The sequence below is a fragment of the Fundulus heteroclitus genome, chromosome 21 (genome assembly GCF_011125445.2).
Source record: "Fundulus heteroclitus isolate FHET01 chromosome 21, MU-UCD_Fhet_4.1, whole genome shotgun sequence".
Classification (NCBI taxonomy): Eukaryota; Metazoa; Chordata; class Actinopteri; order Cyprinodontiformes; family Fundulidae; genus Fundulus; species Fundulus heteroclitus.
In genome coordinates, this window is record NC_046381.1 from 35022699 (window position 1) to 35048196 (window position 25498).

Genomic DNA, 25498 nt, shown 5'->3' on the forward strand with positions numbered 1-25498 from the left:
TAACTTATGCAAGCGTTTACACAAATTTTGTAGTTTGAATCTGTTAATGTTTGTATCAGACCAAAGAACAGCTGATTAAAAGGAATATGTATAACAAAGGGAACTATTTTTTCTTTTAATATGGCAGTCAATCGTAGTTGGCTTGATTCCAAGCTGAAGAGATAAGACCGGTGGCTTTAATTTCATAATTAATTATTTACACAGCTGTTTATGACAAATTATTATTATAATTTGTCATAAACATATTGAATTCAAACTTCACATTACAAATCAGAAAATACTTGCACCTTTTTAATCGGAAGTAAAACTGTAACTTGTACCATACTGCAAACATTTACAGAACAAATGGACAATTTGATCCTATATACTCTCATTGTGGTTCTAAATAAGAGTACAAAACAAATTTATGTTTGGCGTTTATTCACAAATTACAGTTTATTCATTCCAAATGATGAAAATTATCTTTAACTTACTGGTTGACCGGATTCACCATCCTCTCCTTTCTCTCCTGGTTCGCCATCAGTACCCTGTAAAACATTCATAAGCAGGTTAGGGAAGGCTAAATGAAAATTGGGGGGGGTCCTCTCATTACTCTGATTAGTGTACAATTTTAGCAGGAGCCATTAAACAAAGACCTATTTCATCTATTCATATAAAGACAGGTGTAAGGTATTATACTTACAGCAACACCTGGCTCTCCAGGGGGGCCTGGGTCTCCGGGGAACCCAACAGGTCCCTGTAAGAGAGAAAAATCAGATATAAAAAGGCAACATAAAAAGTAATATATAACACCAGAGGAAAAGCTGCTGAGAATTTAGAATATGGGAGGTAATTTGGACAGTGATTTACTCCTCGTGTACCTGGTTAGAACTTGCAAAGGTAATCTAATGAACTTAATGATGATGTTGCAAACCCAGGAGAGAAGACCTCTCTGCATCACATTATCATGCAGACATAAAATCTAATCTTCCTCAATAAAAGGTTTTTTAGCTCTTGAACATCAGGGCAAGGTAAAGTGACCCAACTTTGGTTTGTGTGAGACTTTTTCTCTTCTAAAGCAGATTGTGACTGAGCATGAGGAGCCACACTTTTGCAGGTGTTAAATCCAAATCTGTCAGACTTACAGGGTTGCCCTTTGGACCATCATCTCCAGGGGGTCCTTTGGCACCAGCAGGTCCGGCAGCTCCAGGGGGTCCAGCCTCTCCTTTTTCTCCTCTCTCACCTTTAGGTCCCTACAGTGACGAGGTGGGAGTGGAGGGACATTTCATAAGCAAACATCAGAAGAAGCTGCTTTTGATGGGGGGGGGGGGGGGGGGGAGGCACTTGTGCTGCCAGTAACCCCTGAAAGATATTGGACCTAAAGAAAATCTTGGATTGTTTAACAAAGGGCACCAACCCTAGACGGTCAACACTGCTGATGTGAAATGAGATGAAAGGTCTGGATGTTTTTATGTACTCTTAGATATGATGGAGCTGTGCCTTTGGATAAATAAGCAGCACAAACTCCAAAATAGCAGAAATAAACATGACATTTATGAACCTATAAGACCTCATCTTCTGCTTTCTCGGTATGACCTGGAAGTCTTTGTGGCACCAACAGAGTGTTGCACCTATTTTGCATGAAAAAGTATTATTTTTAAAATATGCCATGAAAAACTTTTCAGTCACCACATCTGATGGATATTGTTCTTATTTCCATTAATTCCTGCACCAGCTTTGTGACAGTCAGCTATTTGCCACCATAGAGTAGAGCTCTACCAGATCTAAAGAAAAGGGACTTTCTAGCTTTTAGGCCCAATTAATGGAAAATGTAAATCGATATTTGACCACGTTATTTGTTGATTTTAGTGTCTACACGTGGAAATTAGTTAGCATCAACATGTCAACACTGTAGATTAAGCAATTACCGTCATGATTATTTTTTTTTTGTCCTATGGAATATTTATTCATTCACATACATTGTTGCAACAATGCACAGTACCTTCCAAAATGTATCATATTTCACTTTAATGCATTTTCAACACACAACTGCAAACTTGAGTGCAATTTGTTCTGTGACGCTGTCACCAACCCAAGTAGAGTACAAGTCTGAAGTGGATGGATAGTTCAGATTTTTAAAATGTGCATAAAAGAAATGTGTGGCATATATTTGTATATTCGTAAGTAGTGTTGCGCCGATGCCATTTTTTGGCCCCGATACCGATACCCGATACTGGTATCGGGTATCGGTGCAAATCTATAGTCCTCTTGAGTCCATACTTTACACAACCAATTCTCTACCAGCTGTTCAGACTGAACGTTTTTCTAATTCTTTTTTGCAAAATAGCTCATTGGCCAGTCAAATTGGATGGTGAGTGCATGTGAACGTCAGTTTTCGAGTCTTTGCACAGATTTAGGTCTGAATTTTGACTTTGAGTGAATATGCTCAGATCTAACCATACCAGTGTAGGTCTTTCAGAGAGTTGAGTCTCATCACTTAGCTAGAAAGTGAACCCCTTTCCCTGTCACAGTGCTTAGATTAAGAGCAAAAGCAGCCCCCAGCATGATGCGACCACCACCATGTTTTACTGTTCGCATGGTGTATCCAAAGTAAATTTTTCTCCAGAGAAAACATTTTGCTTGTGGTGCTTAAAGTTCAATTATGGCCCCATCCAACCATAACTAACCATTTCTACGACCTGCCCTAAAATGACTGGTCATCCCGTTAAAAGCCCTATCTGCTCTCTGAGTACAGCAGACTCTAAAAACAGAATTCTCCATGACCCTTCACAGATTTCACATTTGAGGGTTCAGTAGCTACCAATGGGTTGCGGACTGTGCTGTCAAAGATGCAGAACCCAAATGAGGAGGCATTTTTGTTCCCACGGCGATCCAGCATCTGAACTCTGACCCTTTCCATGTTCCAGCATTCACACCTTCCTTGCTCCCCATCGCCACAGACATCTAACATGTAGGTAAACAGTGAGTCAAGAACAGCAAATAAAGGTCAACTCTTATCCCTCTGCCGGTCCAACTATCCTAGCTTTTCAATCTGCTGTCGCATCTCTTTAGTGTTAAATCAGGTAATATAGGTTGGGTAATATAATTATCAGAGTTTCTCAGACAATTCTGTCTAGCTACAACAAAAGTCAGCCAAAATATAAAAAAAAGAAACCTTTACAATAAACAATATCAGCAGTACTCAGAAATTGGTGTTTTGATACAATTGGGTTTGGTGAAAACATTGTCCTTTAAAATCAGAACCATCAGACAATTCGCCCTAATAATGTCTTAAGAGTCTGAAAGGAGACTCAATTTGGCAGGACATGTCCACATGCTGCGCGAAACAGCGAGGCCACGCTGAGACGGTCCAACGGTCTAAATGTGAAAAGCAATTACTTCTATTGTGACGGACGCACAGCAGCCCTCCTCTCGTCAGATTGTATGCTGTTTCACGCCTTCAGACTATGCAGAATATTCTGTCTGCGATACCCAGCAGATCCATATTGCAGGAAATAAAACCAACGCGGCGCCGTGCATGTGCTAGACAAGAGGGCTTAACTGAGAGCGACGTTAAAAACAAACGTTTTTGACACAAACAAACGTTCGCGTGAAAATGTGGGACAATGCTGTAGCATACATTGATGTTGACAGATGAGCAAAACAAAAGTTTCCTTACCCCAGTTCCGGGCTCTCCAGGTGGTCCCGGGTTTCCAGCCTCACCTTGTTCGCCCTGCGGTTAGAGAAATGTCAGTGTCTGAACTGGTAAGCCGTCAAGCTGATGCATGGAGAGTGTTCAAATTCAGTTCACTGTTACGCTAATTATTTATTCTCTGTCTGATGTGGTTTACAGTTATTTTTAAACACTAGAACATTTAATATAGGGTCCAGTATTTCCATGTTTTCAGATTAAGTGTCCTGGTAAATAATTTCGTGGAGAATCCATTTGCTACATAAATAAAAAACCTCTTCAAACTGCTGTTAAACTGGCTCTTTTTCTCTGGGGCGGGGTCGACATTTCAGCGCCGTTTCCCCATCATGACATTGTTCAGGTAAAACCCTGTCAGAGCCTTACCTTCTCACCTACTGATCCCATGGGGCCCACTCCCCCTGGAGGACCTTGTGGACCCTGCATCGACAAACACAGAAAACCATGAGTCATCCTTTATCTTGGAGTCATTATTTGCTGCCATAGGCTAGGTATAACAACTAATGTTTGGAGTTTCAGTGAATTCAATTTAAGACGTTCTAAGACTTTTTTAAATTTAAGACAATTCTATTGAAACTAATATAATAACTCACTTAACCTGCTTATTAGCTTAAACATGACCATGTCAACTTAAATTTGGATCTGGCATATGAGTTCATTGCTTTTAGTTCATAGCTTAGATGCTTATAATCTTTTTACTCAGTATACAATCAGATTAGTAACACTTATTGGTTTTAGCCAATTTATGATTTTTTTTTAATGCGTCCTTAAAATATACACAGCTGTGAAGGAGGAGCTTGAAATACATCAGGAAACAATAATTCATATAAGTGAGTTTCAGGAGCAGATTCCTTTCGGAGGTTTGTGGTAAATGCTGATGGATTTTAACATAAATTTGGGTTGCTTGATGCTTTTCATCCCCATTCGACCCCTGTAGTTTTTTTTTTTTCACAGCACAATAACATCCAAAGTCCTCAGGCACAACGACAACAGATGGAACGGATGAACGGCACCATCACAATTCTGACACAAATCCAAGGGAGAAGCAATGGGTGCACAAACGTTCATTTTTATCTGTTTTAGATGATTAAATGTCTAAACCTGAGGAACGTGCTTTGTGTTACAATGTTGTATACAGCAGATCATTTCAAAAGGCAAATATCTTAATTTGATTTATATTCATATGCAATACGTACATCAGCTCCACTGGGACCATGAGGACCTCTAGGACCAGGGGGACCAGGCGGGCCCTGCACAAGAGGAAACGTGTGATGTTGCAGGAATAGATGAAAGTTTTAATAATAAAAAGTTGGAGTTTCTCTTACCATGGGCCCAACATCACCATTTTCTCCCTTTTCACCTGGAGGTCCAGGAAGTCCCTGGAGACAGAAACTCATGATCAAACATTTGTTACAGACCTACAATAATAATAATAATAATAATAATAATAATAATAATAACTTAAAAATGAAAATTGACAATTGTCAGTTTGATAGGTCTTGATTGCTTGTAATGAAACTAAAAATCCAACTTTTTTATGATCAGTGAATAAACCAAATATAAATACCATTAGATCACAATGACATGATTAAGGTGTTTAAAAGCACAAAGATGTAGGATGCTATTTAAAACTCTATTTCCCACATGTTGAGAGAGAGAGAGAGAGAGACTTTCAGTGCTTAACAGGAAGACAAAACAGATCACAGCAGATTTTTCATTCTTTCAGGTTTCATTTTCTGTCATGAAACCTTCTGGATTTAAACATGTTATCAGCGCTTTATAAATCGGAGCGTTTAAACGAAGTTATCTTCATTATATATAGAATTCACAGAGAGACTGACATTTTAGTCAAGCTAGCCATGCTAAGTATGCTAATCACCACTTTCAGATGCTAGGGACAGTTTAAAAGCTCAACTCTAATTATTTTGTCTTTGTTTTGAAATTGACATTAATTCAGCTCCTAATGTAAATATTCAAAAATGAATTATCTCATGAGTAGACGGCTAAATAGTTTCTGATCTTGCATCTTTATGTATCACAGTTCCGAAAGAGATCAGCCATACACTCTAACAGTGCATCTCTAATAGCGTCTGTATTACAACATTGATGAGCTGTTGCATAAAGAAATATATCAATTTGTTTGTATCATTAACTGTATTCATAAAAGCTGCTCCTGCTGAGATTCATTTTGACCACAGGAATACATTGTTGTGATTCTGTGAGTCAGAATAGGCATGAATTAATCAGTGTCAATGAATCACAATCCATGTTTTAGCTGCTGCTTCACCCAATTAGGGGTTTATTGAATTATAAAAAAAAAATAATCAACAGAGCAAGGTTAAGAATAAGTTCACTAAATTATATCATGTTTTTAGGACATGAGGTGCATCAGATTTCCTATAAATCAGCAGAGGAGCTTTCTGGTTCTGTTGCCAGGTCCACACCTAAGGAGAGCCAGCTTCTGTTTGTTCTCATTCTTGCTGACCATAGCCGGCACATCTTGACTCTAAGGCGTATGAATTAATCTGGTTCGCTCATGCACGACAAATGAGCAGCAGACCTTATGTGCGTTTGATCCCTGACATTTCTCCCGGTAATTGGTGCGATTAAATCACAGTGGTTTGCTTTTTTGTCTGTTTGCTCTTGATCTGGGGGCAGTTTGTCGTCAATAAAAGGTGTAGGGTTGCAAGAAAGGGCATCAAAGAATGCATTCTATTTTAGGAACTCGAGCAAACTGTACAAAAAAAACAAAAAAAAACACGTTTGTGTTTGTGCATCAACACAGCTCTCCATCTAATTGCCTCTTTTTTTTTGAAAGCATTGTCACCGGCTGATTACTGCACGTCAGCTCCACGCTGAGAGGTATCATTTGTATAAAGGTCTTCTCTAATGCTAAAATCGGTAGCAGTGGTGCTAATTATGCAGCCCGGTAAATGAGCTTGATGAGGAACAGACTGTTGGAGTAGGTCAGTCCATGCAATTAATGGGATTGTGATGGGAAGCGAATTACTCCCAATTAAAAGTCCATTGAATAGGATCCTGCTGAGAAAGAATAGCACCATGCAATGACGAGCAACAGTGGGTGTAATTCCGCGCAGACAATGACCCTGATCTCTGCAGTAAACTTCTAAAGCATTAGGCTTTCGAAGTTGATTACTAATAAATAGATAATTGCAAATAAATTGAATACAACCATGCGGAAGGTTGCGTGCCATTAGATCTCTATCCTGGGCCAAGAAAACATCATTAAGGCGAGTTGAAGTGCTTCATGGAACATTTTCACACGCTAGCAGACACTTTTGACACATATAATATTTAGCTTTGAATGGCATGAAAACGTTGCATTGATTTCTCAGATGTAGCATTACGCAGGCGACATAGTTGCTAATTTAAGATGGATGTGGTCCCTGAACTGAGGTGGGAGGTGTAATCATTGCAGGTCACCCCACCATGCCCCACAGATCCAATTAGACTGCACCAGAGCCCGGTGGAGGATAAAAATGTCGGCGTAGCTACAAAGAGCCCACACAGATAATGAACTGGTGCTGATTCTCTTTATTATACCCAGCTATGGCGGCAAAACAGCAGGGTTCTTGTTGCGTTGTTGACGGCACTAATGCGTATTGGACTTTGTTGCGTGATAAACCATATCATGCCTTCAGAGATTTAAACCATGTAGTGGCACAGTGACAGAAACGTCTCCAGCTGTTTGATGCATAGGTTAGTGCATCACTGCCCCTGCCCCACCTGTTTCTGCGCACTGCTGCTCAGCAGGCCGACAGGAAGCTGAGGCACTTTTTGCCTCGCTTGCAAAAAAGGCACACTTGTTGTTTGCGCTTTCTTATAACCGGAAACATTTCTGGACAGTTTCGGTAAGAGAAAAAGAAGCTAGGCCAAAATAAATGATTTTTATCGTTTCACGTTGTTCTCTGCACCACTCTGTGGTTCACTACATTGTACTTTAGATTACATGTGTCTCCAGAGAGTTTAGCTGTTTTTAGTCGGTTTTTAGTCAATAACTGCTTACAGTTATTGAAGCAAATTTATGCTTTCAGGAACTGCTTCATTTTTTCAAAACATGCCGTTTGCATGTTTTAGAGTTTTTTGTTTGAGATGCCAGAGAGAACATCTACAGTTTTGTCAGACTATTAAAAACACAGGGTAGTGCAGCGCAGCCCCTCCCCCATCTGTTGCTGTGTACTGCATCTCAGCCGGCCTAAAGTAGCCATCAACAGTTTTCTTTTACTTACGTAAAAAAGAAAAAAATGCCTGGAAATATTTCTGGTCCCAAGAAACATGAACAACAAAGGCATAAAAACTAAAGAAGAGCCCAGCATTACTCCAACCAGGGTAACGCTGTTTTAGAATCACAGTTTACATGTTAAGTGCAGCACTTCTGTTAAACAGCTGACTTCAGGTTGGCAACCAAAGCTGATAGCCTGACTAATTAAATAGCTAATATCAGCTTCCCTCCTATATTGTAATGTTTTGCGAAATCGAGTGCCTGCAAGCATTTCAAAATTAGTTTGTTTAGTGGGCTATATTTCAGCTAGATATTAAAAATAAAATAACAATAAATAATTGTTATATGTAACATTAAATTAAATTAGCTTTTTTAATCATAAGAAATTAGAGCATTATGGCCCCTCCTCCACCTCTCTCTCCTGCTGCTTTGCACTGCTGGCCAGCTGGCTGAAAGACAGATCCAGCTAAATGGAAATATCACTAGCCATAAAATGCACAGAGAGTTATGGAGGAGAAACTAAAGGAAGACCACATATACATTTTTACATTTACATTTTTGTATAGACTTTTGTTAAATATACTGATAATGAAGCCATGGTACTTTTATTCAAGGTTATAATACCTAGAAGATTATATAGACACAGCTAGTTTGTAGTATGGCCATTATTTAGATTAACCTTTTAAAACAGGTAACAGGTTTTACATGATGACTCCAAAAAAAAAGGGGGGGGATATATTCAAATTGATTTTCTGAATTTGTTCTTTTATTGTTTGTTCGAGAAATCCCCTCAGTCATGTTTTAAATAACAGACAATATCTTGAAGTTATGGCTGTGGCTTATGGACCACTGCACAATATCAAAAGCCTCCACTGAATATCTCCTTCCCTGAGAGGGCAGCAGTACCTGCAGACCTGATGAAGCATGATCAACAGAAGCTGACACAGACAAGGTGCCGCTGAGGTACAGATGTACTGACAACACTCAAGGAAATCTGCCACTTACTAGAATCGAGGCTTGACAAAATACGATGGTGATTATAGTTTTTATTTTAAAGGGACACCATTCAATAGGAGTAAAGGACCGTCTGGCAGCATCATAACTCGGAACAGCACTAGGATGTTTGCATAAGACTATGCTGAAAACCTGTGATGAGAGATGAAGCTCTGTTTTCCAGAAAGGTAAGCGATCCATCCACTGCCCAATCTTATTGCCTCAGTTTGTTTTCAAGTCACATAAATTCATTCTAAAATGCACATCCGTTTGCTTCCTATCCAATTAGGCATGTAAACAATAAAGACCTGACTGCGGTATTATATGCCTAATTTAGACTAGTCCCCTGCGACCTGGGTGTAATGTCAACAGAAAACCTGAGGGCAGAGGGTTCGCTTCTTTTCAGGGCCTTTTGCGCTAATCAATTATCTCCTTACCATGTGGGACAACCTGATCAATGAGTCATTCAAGCAATGATGATTTAACAACAATACCTATGCAATATGTTATTATGGTAGATAATGGTACAAACCTGCAGACCAATGGGACCAGGGGGTCCAGGGAAACCTCTCGAACCCTCATCTCCCTTTTGTCCGAACATACCCTGCTGACCTCTGGGACCAGGCTCTCCGTCGGCTCCCTGTCAGCCAACACACACATTGGAGCTCAGGCAGTCTTCATAGGAGGGATATTATTTAAAACCACAGGATTTCACACGGGAAGGGCACATGTACTTACAGCAGGACCCGGAGCCCCAACAGGACCTTGGACGCCAGCTGGTCCAGGAGGACCCTGGAAGACAGAAGCAAAACACAAATGCCATGCTAGTCAGAAGCATTTAATAATAACTGCAATACTCCAGCTGCAACATGGCCGACAAGGAGGCCCCGCAGTGGATGGTGAGGGGAGCTAAGAAGGCCCCAGGAGTGTTCCTACCCTCAGCCCAGGATTTGTTCCAGAACCCCTGCAGGAACAAGGTTCTGAACATTGTCAGAGACTCCTCTCATCCCCTCCATGAACTTTTAAAACTGCTGCCTTCAGGGGAAAGTTTCCACAGCATCAAAAGAAGAACCAGGACATATTTCTGCCCTAGCGCTGTGAGAAGGGTTTTAGACGATGTACTTCACGTCACTGAACTCCATTTACTGTATATGTTGTTTGTTACCAACTATCTGTGTTTTCTATTATAAGATAAGTGGTTTCTCTTTACGTTGAGAAATGTCTTATTTTGTTTTATGCTATTTTCGACACGATCAAATGACAAAGATTGATTTGATTTAAATTTGAAATATCAAAGCACTTCTAGAGTGCTTCATGAAATCAACTCAAACATGTCCAGTTCTTCCCGTGGTGTGATTCACTGTTCTTCACGGAGTATTGGAATAAAAACATCCAGCCGGCAGCGTGTGAGTAGGAGATGTAGATTCGTGTGCTTTTTCGCTCCCCACCTGCTCTCCTTTGTCACCCTTGCTTCCTTTCTGGCCCGGCTCTCCAGCCTCTCCCTAGAAAAGAGAAACACATACACCGCCTCAGATCCAATTTTCTTCTTTTCTGAATGCCAACAGAATCAGAGACAACCCTGCAGCCTAGACAAAAAAGCCAACATGTGTGATTGTAATCCTGAAGGTTCCATGTGGCTGCATCGATGTGGAGACGGCCGTTCTTCCTGGCCAGGTTACGATGCAGAAAACCTCTGAAGTGACGGCTGATCGGCAGCTCGAGATAATACCGGGAGATTAGATCAGCGTTTCAGTTTTACATCTCCTCATGCTGGGTTTGGGCTGCATTTTCCGTGTGGTTATGAAGACCGACGACCATCCGTTCTGATTGGAAGGATCTTAGAGGAGCTGAGGAGATCAGGATGACGGGCGTGGAAGAATCACCTTGTCACCATCCTCTCCGGGTGGGCCCTGGGGTCCAGCGGGCCCTGGAAGACCGACAGGACCCTGGACACCGTCACGGCCGGCTGGACCTTGAGGTCCCTTCTCACCCTAGAAGCACAAATACGTTTGCTTTAAACATTGGAATTTGACTCATAACATCAATGGTGAAAAATCAGTTTCATAACAGCATACTCACAGGAGCACCTTTCTCTCCAGCAGGACCCGGAGGACCCTGAGGACCAGGTCTACCAGACAGACCAATTGGGCCGGCTGAACCAGCCGCACCTCTCTCCCCAGGAGAACCCTACAGGCGTGGAAAACATTTAGAAAAATCCATTCACATAAACAAAAACCCGGTTTTACCGAACAGCACTTTTTGCCATTAAGATCCCAGCAGACCCCGCTGAGTTCTGCCACTAATGGATCAACGCGCACACAAACAAACCCTTTAAAGGAAAGCGAGAAAACGGCAGAGGCAACACACAATAACAGGTGCCTTTTAAGTTCTAATGAAGCGCCGCTGCTCTTTTATAATGCGGTTGGCATTATCTGCCGTCCGGGGGCTGACGCCTCGGTGCTTCTGTAAGCTCTGAGGGGCCAGCGCCTGCTGCTGGAAATGTTGTCTTTTTAACTTAAACAGACCGCTGTATTTACTAGAGCTACAGGAAGCCAGTGTTCCCCTTTGTATAAAACATAATGGTAAATCCACCTCCTGTTTGGCTCCATGGACCGTTTGCTCCTCGTAAGATGGGTAAGTAAATGCAAATGCCCAGATGTTACACACATTTTTCTCATTGTAATAAATCGGATTCTATACCGATTGATCTTTATGATCTAGCTCTCTGTGTGCTGTTATATAGCGACCAGCTTTGTCGCTCAATGATGTTGTTTCGATTTGTTTGGGGGGATACAATATTTGCAGATACAACAAAGTCTGCCGCGGTTTCTGATCGATATGATGCGACATTATCTGCCCATCTAACGCGTTGAGAAAAAAAACGCACAAAACAAATAGGATTTGACCATTTTGTTTCTCAGCTCTTACAGGTATCAGGCATTTAAATGAAAAAAAGCATCCTTCTGTTTTTAAAATAATCATAACACAGTGCCTGTTCACTATAACGTCATGCCTGGATTTCAAAATAAGAGCGTAACTTGATGTGGATCCATATTTTCATTTTGCATCGGTGTAATTGGATCAGTAATCAATGAATCGATATCTGGATGTGGGTCGATGTGTTGTTCCACCTTTACTTTTATACAGATTACTTTGAAATTTATGAATAGAAGAAAATAGTAATATGATGAATTTTATAGATTTCATTTCAGAAAAATTAATTTCAAAAAAGGGATGCACGGTGGGGCAGTTGGTAGTGTTGCTTTCTTGCAGCAGGAAGGTTCTGGGTTTGAATCCCTCGCCGCGTGCACAACTAATCTCTCTAAATGGCCATTAGATTTGAGTGCCTGTGTGTAAAATAGGCTCCAGCACCCTATTCTCTATCCCAGAATCTAAAATACATCCATCTGTGCAACAAACCAACCAGCCAGACATCCATCTGTATTCATGGTTCAGTATTTTTAAAATTAACTTTTGTATTGATACACTTTAAAATAGGATGGGAACCTGTATTTTTAACATAAAAATGTATAGAAACCCAGGTCAAGTAAGAGCATCTCCAGCGGTAATATTAGGCTATTAGAATTAGATATGGACATGTATATTTTATTTCATTTAATATGTTTTTTAATGATTTTAACCATTTTACTTAGTTGGAGAAAGAAAGCTACTGAACATAGGGCTTCTGTTCAATCAGGGACAAAGTGGGTACAATGGAAAAAAAGCTTGAACTTAACAAAAAATTCAAAAAAGTACAGCTGTCTGAAAAGGAGAGAGGAGCGTGCATACAGTATATTCCCAGGATGAAACCACTGGGATTAATCTGGGATGTGCAGGAGGGACTCCCAGACTTAATCAGTTTTTTCACTCAGCATATGGACGCTTCATGGCCATGTGGTTTTATTGAGGGTGCATTTGTTCGTTCGCTTCTCTCTTTGGGTGCCAGGAGGCATGAAAGCAAAAAGTCTTGATAAAATATGCAACAGTTTTGCGAGAAGAATATTAGATAATTCACAGGCGATATGAGTTAATGGGTTTCAATGTACGACACGACACCTATGTGGTTGGCCAAGATCAACTAAATGAATTCTGTACATTTAATACCCCATTATGTTTATCATAAAATCATTGCCTGCATTTATTTATTTTTTGCCTTTCTTAGCAGCTACAACAGTGATTTATAGGAGAAATAATAATCAAGCTCCATCATATATCAGAGCTCTGATTACCCCGTATGTTCCTAACAGAGCACTTCGCTCTCAGACTGCAGGTCTGCTGGTGGTTCCTAGAGTCTCTAAAAGTAGAATGGGAGGCAGATCCTTTAGCTATCAGGCTCCTCTCCTGTGGAACCAACTCCCAGTTTTGGTCTGTGAGGCAGACACCCTGTCTACTTTTAAGACTAATCTTAAAACTTTCCTTTTTGACAAAGCTTATAGTTAAAATGGCTCGTGTTACCCTGAGCTACCTCTATAGTTATGCTGCTATAGGCTTAGGCTACTGGAGGACATCAGGGTCTATTTCTCTCACTCTGCTGAGTTCTCCTACTGTTCTCCAATTTGCATTGTTTGTTGTTATTTCATCTTTTAACTTTATGTTCTCTCTGTCTTTTTTCTCTTCATAATAGGTACGCCTGGTCTGGCATTTTGTTTAGATGTGACATCATTGTGAGGGTTGCAGGGTCTGCATTTGCCGTCTAACATAGAAAGGATTCCTAGATCAGTGCCTCTGTACTTTTTTGTGTCTCTGCTCTGTCTTCTCTAACCCCCAATTGGTCGAGGCAGATGTCCGTTCACACTGAGCCTGGTTCTGCTGGAGGTTTTTCCTCCCTGTTAAAGGGGAGTTTTCCTCTCCACTGTCACTTCATGCTTGCTCAGTATGAGGAATATGAGGGATTGCTGCAAAGCCATCAACAATGCAGACGGCTGTTTCACCATGGCTCTATGCTCTTTGATGAGGAATAAATGCTGCTTGTCAAGACTTGATGCAATCTGCTGGGTGTGAGTGTTTTTAGTGGTCAGTATGGCCAGAAAGGTTCAATACAAGTTCAGTTAATTTATCATTTGTATTTACCCTGAGATTTAATTATTCACAAGCATATTTGGTTTACTAATTAGGGACTTCTGAAGGCCATCGCTTACACTGGATTTTGTTTATTGTTAGCAGGGTGAAGGAGCTGAATACAGATGCATGACTTTAAAGGTTATATTGCAAAGGATCTGCAACCTTGGATTTTTGTCATTTAACTTGACAATTACGCACAAAAAACTGCTATGCTTAGTTTTGGTCTGTAACAAAACAACCCTTGAAAAGACTATAACTATTTTGGCAAGGTTCTGTACAGCTTGCACCATCGTGCGATAGAAGCTTGATGCAGTAGAAAAAAAAGGGTAAATTAAAAGTTCAATAAAAGAACAGTTTTCTTTCCTTTTGCATTCTAGCCTATCATGTAGGATAATACTATAGTCATTACATCTTCCCAACCAATCACAAATGCAGACAAGGGAATGCTCCATCACCCAGCTCCGCCTCCTTCACAGAGTTCACAGAGCGCATGTTCTTTTTTCTTTTTTTTTAAAAAAACTTGCAGTTTTAGTATACAAGTTGGTTGAATATTAACACTTAAAATATATGTTTAGAATTTTTTGATAATTATCGACATCAGTCAAGATAATTTCTATTTCATCGATGTGTTTTTTTTTTCTATAACATCCAGCCTTAGTGTACAGGTATCAACCGTGATTAAAAACACAATGTTGTCAGGAAAAAATAACTGTTATATCGGGGAGTAAAACGTGTACTCACAACAGGACCAGGAGGACCCTGGGGCCCCTCTCCACCCTTCAGACCAGACGGACCCTGTAATGAAAAGAGAAACAAAACCGACCGTTAAAAATGAATCAAAAGTCATACAAGAGTTGTACGCAGGTTAAAATCATCATTCTAATAACCTTTTCACGGTTTTGGTTTGTATAGCTTAAAATAAAGAGTATATTCAACATAGGTTTGGTGCCTTCACACATACTATCTTAAGCATGTGTATGTTAAGAGTTTAAACAAAAATCCAGAAAACTACTTAAGCTTAAAAAAAAAACAGTGCTTGAGTTCACTCAACTACAGGAAAATAAGAAATTAGTTAAACACAATTTTTCTAATGTGCATACACTTCCTGCATAAGAAGGAAGATGTGAATTTTCTTTGCGGTCGGACCACACACCTACCACCACAGAGGAATCGGATTTGACACGATTGTTGGGTATTCATTCGAGGCAACTTTGAGAACTCTTTCTCCATTGCTTTGTTTAAAATCTATCAGCCGCATCAAGTATTTAATACTCGAGATAAGGGCTATATGGGCAGTTTCCCATGAGTTTGCCATATGATGAGTCTGATTCAGCTAGATTCAATTGGTAATTAACTTATCAAATTGTGTCGGTTTTACTTAAACAGAAGCAAAACAACAACTTCATAGGTTTAAAGTTGCAAATTCATTATTCACACACATTTTTTGAGTTGAGCGTGTGTTTCCCTTCAAAGTGCGACACACTATATGAACATGAGATGTTGGTATACCTGGGTCTCTCTGGATGCTGAGGGTTAGAATGGGAGGAGATAGTCCAAAATGGATGCAAATGCAAAACGACCACGGTGTGCGTAAGACGATGTAACTAATTCATGTTCCTGACTCTGCTGTTGTGTGAAGAAAACACTGCATGGGGTGGGCTTTCTTAAGTCTCTATCAGTGTCCAGCATGTGCTTGCATACGTGCACTCACGTGCGTGTGCGTCTTTGTGTCTGTAGGTGCCGCTCCCCAGTGAGCGGCGGAACCGGCGCACGGCAGCGTGGGTAATGAGTTTCTGCGGGCCGCGGCTCTGCGCTCGGCTAAATTACAATGGCAGAAAACAATCAGCCGTGCCTCTGTCCTGCAGAGTGCGACTGACCTTGAGGAAACACTTTGTTTCCTGACAGTATATCCATTCCCAGCCACTCCAGTCTAATTGCCAACATTTTGACTTAATAATTTATTCACTAAATAATGCATGCCGAAACAAATGCCGCTCCTTCCGAAACACCGACACTGACAAATGAAAACAATAGACGTCATTGAGTTAAACTGGGGAAAGACTTTTTAAAAGACGTCCCGAACAGTCCCCCCCCCCCCCAATTCTCTAAAAGAGGCCCATTATCCACTGCAGCGGCTCAGGCTGTGGGTTCTGTGGCAGCGCAGATGCTCGCCTGTTCATTTGTTAGACGTCACTTTAGATTTCCTCCCACTGGATTGATCGCTACAAGTGAGTTCCAGGGCTGTTGCCTCTAATGAAGTGAACAGCTCCAGATAGGTGTGGGTTCATTTGTTATGTAGCTGCGGCCCCATCGCTTTCTACCAGCAAACGCATGTAGAGTAAAAACTATGATGGATTCGGTTCTTACCGTAGCACCGGGCAGACCTCGCTCTCCAGGGAAGCCACGAAGGCCTGGGGGACCGTCTTTACCAGGGGAGCCTTGTGGTCCAGGATCACCCTAGATGCACCGACACAGTTTTTTATTTTTATTTATTGTTGTTCACAAACTTGTACAAAATCAAGAGCTTGATACTAATCAGCGAACATCCAATATAATACAGACTAAAATACGACGATAAAATACAGACTTGTATTATGCAGCGTGGCGGAAAAAAAGGTGCTTTTATTGGATCAGAAATCTGTGATGTGCTTTATTTAAATGTGAGATTTTGTCTTAAGTGACCATTTAATGACACCAAAGTGGTTTAAGTGGTTGCTGCATTTATACTACAACAATAAATTATTACATTTAAGATAAAAATCTGACGAAAACATAATAGAATCACTTCTAGAATCCCTATCTGAAGATGATTTTAGGTTTCATGCCCTCTTGTTTTTCTGGTTGTAAGCAGGTACTGTTTGCTGTATGATGACATGGGCTTCTGCCCAGGGCGGCACCGTCTGGGAGGGTGTAATGACCCCACCCCCCCTTTTTTCCTTCCCCCGTACCCTTTGAGAAAATATCACTCTGCACACCACTGTGCGTGATGATGATGCTGTTGGTATCTGGTGCTTCTGTTGCTAAGTTAAAGGCATGTTTAGCTGTTTTAAAGCTGTTCAAACTCCACATGTTTGTCTAGGTCAAAATCCCTCATATTTAGTTGATAACTCAACAAAGGAATTCCATGACAATCAGATACTCACCTCCCAGAAGAAAAAGCAAAAAATAAAAAATAAAAAAAGTTAAAAAATCAGATGCACGAAACTAAATTCTATATGAAAAAAACATAGCCATGAGTATTTTCTATTACTGAGTCAAGCAATGCTTTATTTAGATCTTGACGTTTTTATTGGTGTGGACTATCTGACTTCTAATTATGTTGTGACTTTCATATCCGAGGTCATGGTTGTTTCAACATGGTGGCCACAGAGTAAAACAGGCTCAGACCCAGAGGGAGGTAATTCATGAGTCAACGCGACTGTTTTGCTCCTGGTGTTTCTTTTTCGGCACTAGAGTCACATTCAAATCACACTAAACACATGAAGACACCAACGTGACCATCAGGTCCAAGAGTTATTAATCAAAAAATTTAAGAAGAGTTATATAACTGAAGAGATCATGTCAGAATGGTGTTCTGAAAAAAACAAAGAAACAAATCATAAAAGGAAGAGATCTTTTTTTTTTTTTTTACAGAGTTCATCTGAGTTGTATTTATCACCTTGTAAAGGATCTATTGTAACATTATCCAAGAAGTTTATGTATCTGAGATTCATAAAAGCAACAGCATGATTTTAAACCCAATATAAACAGTTGTTATTTTAAAAGGGTAATTATTCATCTGACAAATGAGCCTCAACCGAACAAATAACCTAATTTACTGAATATGACTGTGCATACCTTTAATGTAACTTTTTGTTTAGTTATGAATTACAGTTGATGTGTTTATTTCTTCTGCCTCCGATGTATTTTAACAGGGCTCACCAAAATCAGCAGGTCCACCCAGATTCTATATTTTGCAATCTGTGTATAAACCCTGAACACAGCTATAGACTTTGCATCAACTAATGGCCTTGTACTTTCCTCCAGGAACAGAGGCGTAGATGTTTCAAAGCAGCAAACAAACCCTAATGGCCCATTAGTAGCATTTACCTGAAGCATGTATGACTTTCTATTCATCAACGGAGCTACAACACAGTCAATGAAAAGGCCTCAGCAAATTCAATAATGTTTTTATATAAACAGCGACGCTGTGAACATTTAGTCAATGAATATTTAGAAAAAAAACACATTTTTACTGAAATGAACCTCATTAAAGCAATAAAGTAAAAAAAAAAGGTTCTTTTTCCACTGTTCGAACATCCTCATTTTATTTTATTTTACTTTTTAACAGCCCTTCTATATTTTGCTCCAAACAAAAAAGTTTAAACCTTTATGATTTTGTTGTTATGCGCTTTGGCTTCCTTACTATGATGTTTGAAAGACCTTTATAAATCCATAAATGTAATAAAATGAAATATGCTGCTTTTCTAAAGCCATGACATTTGAATCCAGAAGAAAACATCAACTTTGCTTACTGAAACATCCGTGTGCGTGTGTGTGTGTGTGCGTGTGTGTGTGTGTGTGCTTGTCAAACGTCCTGAAATTTCACAAAAACACGTATGTGTGTGTGTGTGTGTGTGTGTGTGTGTGTGTGTGTGTGTGTTGGCGGGTTGACTTTATCTGCCCACTGTGATGTCCGGACGAGTGGGCCTGAGAAGATTTGGTCTCTGCTGCCAAGGCCTGGACAAAGTAACACTGGCATACTGATGCATAGGTTTGAGCACAGTGGGAGGAGAGTGGGGCGGCGAGGGGCTCAGGGTTTGGACTTAGCCGACCGACTTGATTAAACTGTCCACTTGGAGAAGACAGGAAGAAAATGAAAAGAAGGTCTGAGGGATGCGGGCGGAGGGACGCTGAATGGTCCTGAAGCAGGGGCTGGGGTAGCGCTGGTCATGACTCTGCTTTACAAAATGTGTGCTCTCTGCTTCTAATGGGCTCTAAATTACCAGGGAGGGAAGGGACAGAGAGGGAATGAAAAGATCTCAGCCACTTTAACAGAAAGGGAAGGTGAGAATCCTGCAATTGACGAGCTCAGATTTTGGCGGAATCTAATTATTGCAGATTTATGCCATCTTGGATGATAATCTAAACCATCCAGTGTTGACTTCTCATGACCGTAAGAAGCATGAGTCTTTGAAAGTGTACATGACATGTAAACTCGGTCATACACTGAATGGCAGGCAGAAGTTACATTTTCAGACCTTGTGTATTGGTTTGATCTCCTGGTGAAACTCTCTTCGTCCATCTCATACGGACCTTTAATAAACTAAGTGGAAAACATTTTGGGTTCCTCCACAAATACGTTAACATTAATTAAACGCACACCTAAAGGAAAGATGATTTTAAAGGTCTCATTCTTTTTCCCCCTTCAGCTTTTTATTCTGGAACATACCTTGGCTCCCTCCTTGCCAGCAGCGCCTGGAAGACCCTGCTCTCCAGGCGGGCCTGGGGGTCCAGGATGTCCTCTCTCACCAACAGGACCGGTCTCTCCAGTGGGTCCCTTAGATGATCGCATATTTACATTATTATTTTGAGCTCAGCATGCAAAAACACAACGTGACTCATCACTTGTTCCATTTGACGCCACAATGAAAGGTTTGACAAGAGCTCTGTTCAAATTGTTCTTATATTTGTACTATAGGTATATAAATCAGGGGAATGAAAATGCATATCCCCTTGATAAAGGTACAAGACTTTTACATACACTGGATTTTCGTCCATGTGTTTATGATCATGTAGAACATTGTCGGTCTTATAAAAGGACTGTAACAGATATGATCGTTTTACTGTAATGTTTATAGTGAGTAATACATCTATAGCCTGAATATGTCTCTCTTACCTGAGGTCCAACAACACCTCCTGGTCCTGGTGGGCCAGTTTTTCCTTGGAAACCCTGAAATCAAAAATAACAATTTTATATTATTTATTCTTTACAAAAAGACAAAGACCATATCTTGATGTGAATCTGTAAATAGTGAAAATAGTCAGAAAGTAGGAATATATGTGTTTATACTTCAACCTAAGTATTACGTCATTTGTAAAAAGAGGTTAAATGTAAACATTATCCACCTTTGAAATAAAAGAATAAATAATATGACTAAATAAATTAAATCAAGTAAATAAACAAAACTAGACCAGGATCACTTCAGTTCAAGTATTTCTTTGATATGCATAACAGCATGAAATGGGATAAAAGACAAGTAAATTCTACATGACATGAAACTGAGAAACGCAACAATGCCTCTAAGGAGGCGACGATAGCTGACTGAAAAGATGTTTTAGCATTCTGGTCTGAGCAGTGAGCAATCTAAGGACCATAGCATTCCCAAAGAACTGGGCAAAAATGGGCAATTTTCTGATTCAGGTTAGCTTGTTAATGGCATAACTACACAAGGCCTAAAAGGCAGGACAAATACTTCACAGCCAGCGCAGCTCTTTTGCTAGTTTCAAAAGCCCTTGCAAATGTACTTTGTTAGATAACCTCTTGCCAGGTGATATTTTTTTCTGGAACACGCAGCCCTGCGCTCAAATTTGACTTTAACCAGTCTGACATTATTTGCTTTCTTTTCATACTATTCCGATGTCTCTGGTGAAACTTTTGAAGGCGAAAATCAAGAGATTTTCACTTTTTTAGCAAGAAACTAGAACAACAAATCTCTGCTCGTGTATCGTTTATGTTCTAGTTCTTGTAAATTTGTGACATCTATTAGAAACCTTTGTCTGGAGTTACTAATTGATCTTTAAAGCCCTTCAGGCTTATCTCAGGTGTTCTACAAAGTAAAAAAAACAACAAAAAAAAACAACAATTACTAAATAGGTGACTTCCAGAGGCACATGATATAATTTGGGGGGTATCAGACGAGCTGAATACAAATGTATGCCATTCTATTGAAATTTTAATACATTGTCTGTCCAATTCATAATCATGTACTACTTTGTGTTGGCCAATAACATAAAATCCCAATAAAATGCATTGAGGTTTGGGGTTGTACCGTGACAAACTACGTCAAAGTTCAAAGTGCATGTATAGCCTGTCCTTAACATTGCTCTCATAATCGATTGAAGACATCCTTTATCTGCGCTGATAAGTGCTGCTGTTTCTCACACACATTCCCCGAGTAAACAGGACGTCATTCCTAGACAGTTTAAAGATCCGTTTAGCTCAGAATCACCCACAATGATTACACCGAAGCGAACAGCACTAACAGCTTCTGGGCACAACACTAACTTCTTCATTTTGACTTTCGCTTGACTTTTCCAGTTTGATTCGATCACTGAATCCCTCAGTTCTCAAATCCATAAGCAATTTTCAGAGGATAAGTTGATTTGAAACTTATCATCCAAAAAACCAGGGAAAGCTTTAGATCCAGGCTTTCGGGGAGCCAATCCTGGCTGACTTACAGTGTGTCCCCAGGCTTATTGATCACGAAACTTTGTCATTCACGCTGATGTGTTATTCGGGGAAACTCCTTCAGGCCAGGCCATCGCAGCCTCCGCAACGGAGGAGACGCATGCATCAACGCTTGATTTGCACTTCCTGAAATTCTGATTGTTTTTGCTCTGATTGGGCGGCCTGGAAGCATCTTTATTGCTGCGATCCATTTTCATATTGGATGCTTGTGCTGCCTGTTCACCAGAGCGTAAATCTGCAGCCCTTAACACCTTATAAGTGTCAATGGTTATGGCTCGAAGCGCAGCGCAGCCGGGGAGGAACTTGTCTGTTGTGAATTACGTTATCTACAGGAAAGGGACAGGTGGAAGCGGGACCTCTAATAACAGAGGTGATGATCTGTCAAGCTAGCAGCGAAATGTATTGTCCTCGGAGACCCGTCGAGCAAAGGTTCACTGATGCATACTAAGTGCGGAGATCGAAGATGAGAGCAAGGGATTGCAGCAGGATGTGATCGAATCAGGGGTTTTTTGTTGGGTAATTCTTATACAGTAGTCCTTGGGACTCTCCTTCTGTGTCAGTGCATCTTCTCTTCAGATTTAGTAGATATTAGTCAGAAGGGATGAAAAAGGAGAGGCTGCTGGATGCTGCTGCTGCAGCAGCTAATTCCATGTTTGCCGGGGCGGCTGTTGTTCAGCTGCTTTTATTTTAAGGATGAATGCTCTGGATGGGGATATAACAGCGTTCTCCAGGTTTAATATATAAGAACTCCTGTTTCTGGGTAAAAAAAAAAAAAAAAACTTTAAATAAATTACTATTTTGCTCTAGTCACATAATCTCACACTGAACTATTTCTAAAGTTCTCTAACAGTGACCTGTGCACTGTGGAAAGATAAACATGGGCCCTCATCCAGCCATATCTATTTTGTTCTATCATTGGAAGAAGTTTAGGAAAGAAGGCCATTTACTGGACTAATAAAGATCAACACACTGTATTAGTATTAGTTGAATATCATGTTCCCTCACCTTTCCCATGTTGAAGAGTGACTGTAAGATAACAGAAAGTCTCTGACCCTCTGATAAATATGTAAGAGTAAAGTGAAAGGACATTTTAACTGTGATGGTTTCTAAAATGTAAACTCACAAGGCCAAGATACATAATTTTCTCTTCTTTTAATTTGACATTTATTCTGTATTAAACAAAACAAACATTGTATCCTGGTGGCATTAGAGTTTACACCCTTAAACCAAATTTTTGGTGAATCACCTTTTCACTCGATTCCAGCATGCTGTTTTCTTAGCTACACACCTACACATCAACCTGATATTAAACTATACCAAACCAACCATATTAAAAACATTTATTTAAATTACACATAACTCATTGTCTGAAATAAGCTCTAGTTAGTTTTGTACGTGTTGCTGCTAAGGGTGTATCTTTAGGAAACACAACATAATTTTTCACTGTTTTGCCGATGACGTTCAGGTGTATATGCCAGTTTGAATAAGCAGCAATAGTGCACCCCCACCCCTATACTGCCAGTGTTTTTGGGTTTTTAGCCACTAGCCGTCACTCTGTAGTAAGACAACTTTGAGTTTTTCTGGACAGTTCTCTGAAGTTGAACAAACAGATAAATGCTGCTATTAAGTCAAGCTTTTACAAAAAAGCGACTTGCTAAAGCAAAGCCTTATCTCTCTTTTAGGGATCTCGAGCACAGGGTATTCATGCTTTTACCACGTCTCGTCTGGACTTATTGCATCTCTTTATATGTCAGGCTAGATCAATCATCCCTGCAGCGTTTGCAAATACTTCAGAACGCTGCAGCTCATCTTTTAACCAGCACAAAGAAGCATAAACACAAAACTCCAGTTTTAAGATCTCTTCATCGGCCTCATGTTCGTCATGTCATTGATTTTAAAATTGCATTGCTCTCTTTTAAAGTTTGAAATGGTCTAGCCTCTTCTTATCTATGTGACATCCTCAACGTCCACGCACCTTAGAGAGAACCAGCCAGTTTTTCCCTGATGTTCTGAGATCAAAGTTAAAACGCAGAGGTGATGGAGCGTTCTCTGTGGCCGCCCCACGACTGAAGCGCACCTTACCTCTACATGTCCGCGCTCCGCAGATCTTAGAATCATTTAAATGTACTCTGACAACTCATCTCTTCTCCATGGCTCTCGACTGATTGAGTTTGAGACGCTGTCAAGTTGTTAGAAATCCTAATTCCTCCGTCTTTTATTTATCCTCATGATCGCCTCCTTTTGTTTGCTATTTTATGGCTGTTGGTATAACTTTGGAACACTTTGGCCAACTCTTGTTGTTTATGTCCTATATAAATACGTTTGACAATGACACACCAAACACTAAATCACACCTATTCTGCAGTTGAGGGATATGGTGAAAAAAAAAAAAACAGGATTAAATCTTTGCAACCAACGCCTCAAAAAATAAGATAGAGTTCTGAGATGATTTATGTTTTGATTGAGTGTCTGCGGGGTTCCTGTTCAGCACAGAGTCGGAGGTTACTGTGTGTTTCATTCCTCACCGTCTCTCCGCGCTGCCCAGGGTGTCCAGGAAGCCCATCCTTTCCAGGTGGTCCCTGTTGGGGAGGGGGCATCTTTTAGACAGTAATATCCACAACATTCATGCCCATGATGTTTACAAATCAATACTGGTACCACAAAAGCGTATTTTACTCATACGCTTATGACCTGAAGGATAATTATCCTCCCACAGATTCCATTTATTATTCAGAAAGGAAACATGTCTAGACTTCTCCAGCACAAATGAAGAATATCAAGTACGACTTTAGTAAAACAAAAATAACACGACTGAGTAAAAGGCTGAGATGCAGCTATAAGTCTAACTGGAATCAATACATTGAAATTACCACTTGTTTACTGTTTAGACTGAAATGTGAGAAAAACATTCATTGGCGAATACTGGAGTACTACAGTTCTCCAAGTTTTCCTCCAGATGAATCAACCATGAGGTGCAAACTGGGCTGAGTTTTAATACGAGGCAGAGAGGCCAGAGGATGGGCCGTTGAAGCAGAACCGGGAAAAGAAGACGGTTCTCGGGTGAAGCAAAACAAGCGATACTTACAGGAGGGCCCTTTGGTCCAGGGAAGCCCACTGGTCCCTGAGGTCCTTGGGGTCCCTGCAACCAACAAACACAAGTCGTGCTAAGTTGCAATCCAGAAACACTGCAGTCTTGATGCAGGTTATCGACAAAGCAAAACAATGACTCATATTTCAATCTGGAAAACTGATGCGTGGATTGTAACTGATTCAGCCAAACTTTCTAAAAAACAAACAACAACTACACCACCATCCATTAAAATCATTTCACATAGATGCATTACAGCGCAATCTCTGTTGGTGTTTTTGGACTGACAAAATAAATGCTTTTGAATCTCTTTTAATTTTCTTCCAGTCAGAGGGAGAAGTAACGAGTGCAGAGCTATAAAAGGTAACTACGGGCTTCTCAGACCAAGTAACGGCAATAATCTAGTGTTATAACACAGCTTATCACATTTCATGTTATCATCTAGTGCTGTGAGTTATAGTATTGTAATTTTCTGGTACTGTGAACTTGAAAATATAAAACCAGGCCGAAGAAAAGCTTAGTAAAATGAAGTCAACACATCAAACCCTAACATCCATGTTGGTGACGACGGCACACTGGATCAGATGATGCTTTTCTTCCTGTGGGTCCCTAACGCCTCCCAATAAAAGGCCATGGGCCATGCAGCGGACGTAGCTTACCTCTGAAATTTCTTTTCACATTTTGTCACGATAAAAGCACAAACTTCAACACACTTTGGGGAACTTAACGTGGTAGGCCAACACAGAATATTACATAGTTGTGATTTGCGGCACGGATTTGTATTCAGTCCCCTTTACCCTGACACAACTGAATAAAGTCCAGCGCAATTGATTTTCTAGTAATAGATTGTCCCCTTTGTGTTTGATCTGTCTTTTAAAATACTAAACAAGAATAAAGCTTGTGATTGAAATGTGACAAAATGTGAAAAGGATTAAGCTGGTGCTTTGCAAACCCCGCTGTATAAAGTTGGTTAGC

General features: G+C 40.3%; 1 protein-coding gene across 4 annotated transcripts in view; it reads right to left on the bottom strand.

Annotated features, from left to right (window-relative positions):
* col11a1a (collagen, type XI, alpha 1a) overlaps window positions 1-25498 on the bottom strand; it is a 114973-nt gene that overhangs the window by 21614 nt on the left and 67861 nt on the right. For all 4 annotated transcript variants that reach the window (XM_036125466.1, XM_036125464.1, XM_036125465.1 and 1 more), the window contains 18 exons: window positions 24521-24574; window positions 23961-24014; window positions 19864-19917; window positions 19417-19524; window positions 16353-16442; window positions 14727-14780; window positions 11004-11111; window positions 10808-10915; window positions 10373-10426; window positions 9663-9716; window positions 9457-9564; window positions 5014-5067; window positions 4885-4938; window positions 4055-4108; window positions 3659-3712; window positions 1125-1232; window positions 683-736; window positions 474-527 (listed from right to left, as the gene is read on the bottom strand). In XM_036125466.1, coding sequence (XP_035981359.1) covers window positions 474-527; window positions 683-736; window positions 1125-1232; window positions 3659-3712; window positions 4055-4108; window positions 4885-4938; window positions 5014-5067; window positions 9457-9564; window positions 9663-9716; window positions 10373-10426; window positions 10808-10915; window positions 11004-11111; window positions 14727-14780; window positions 16353-16442; window positions 19417-19524; window positions 19864-19917; window positions 23961-24014; window positions 24521-24574 — 1278 coding nt within the window. The remainder of the gene's footprint in view (window positions 1-473; window positions 528-682; window positions 737-1124; window positions 1233-3658; window positions 3713-4054; window positions 4109-4884; window positions 4939-5013; window positions 5068-9456; window positions 9565-9662; window positions 9717-10372; window positions 10427-10807; window positions 10916-11003; window positions 11112-14726; window positions 14781-16352; window positions 16443-19416; window positions 19525-19863; window positions 19918-23960; window positions 24015-24520; window positions 24575-25498) is intronic.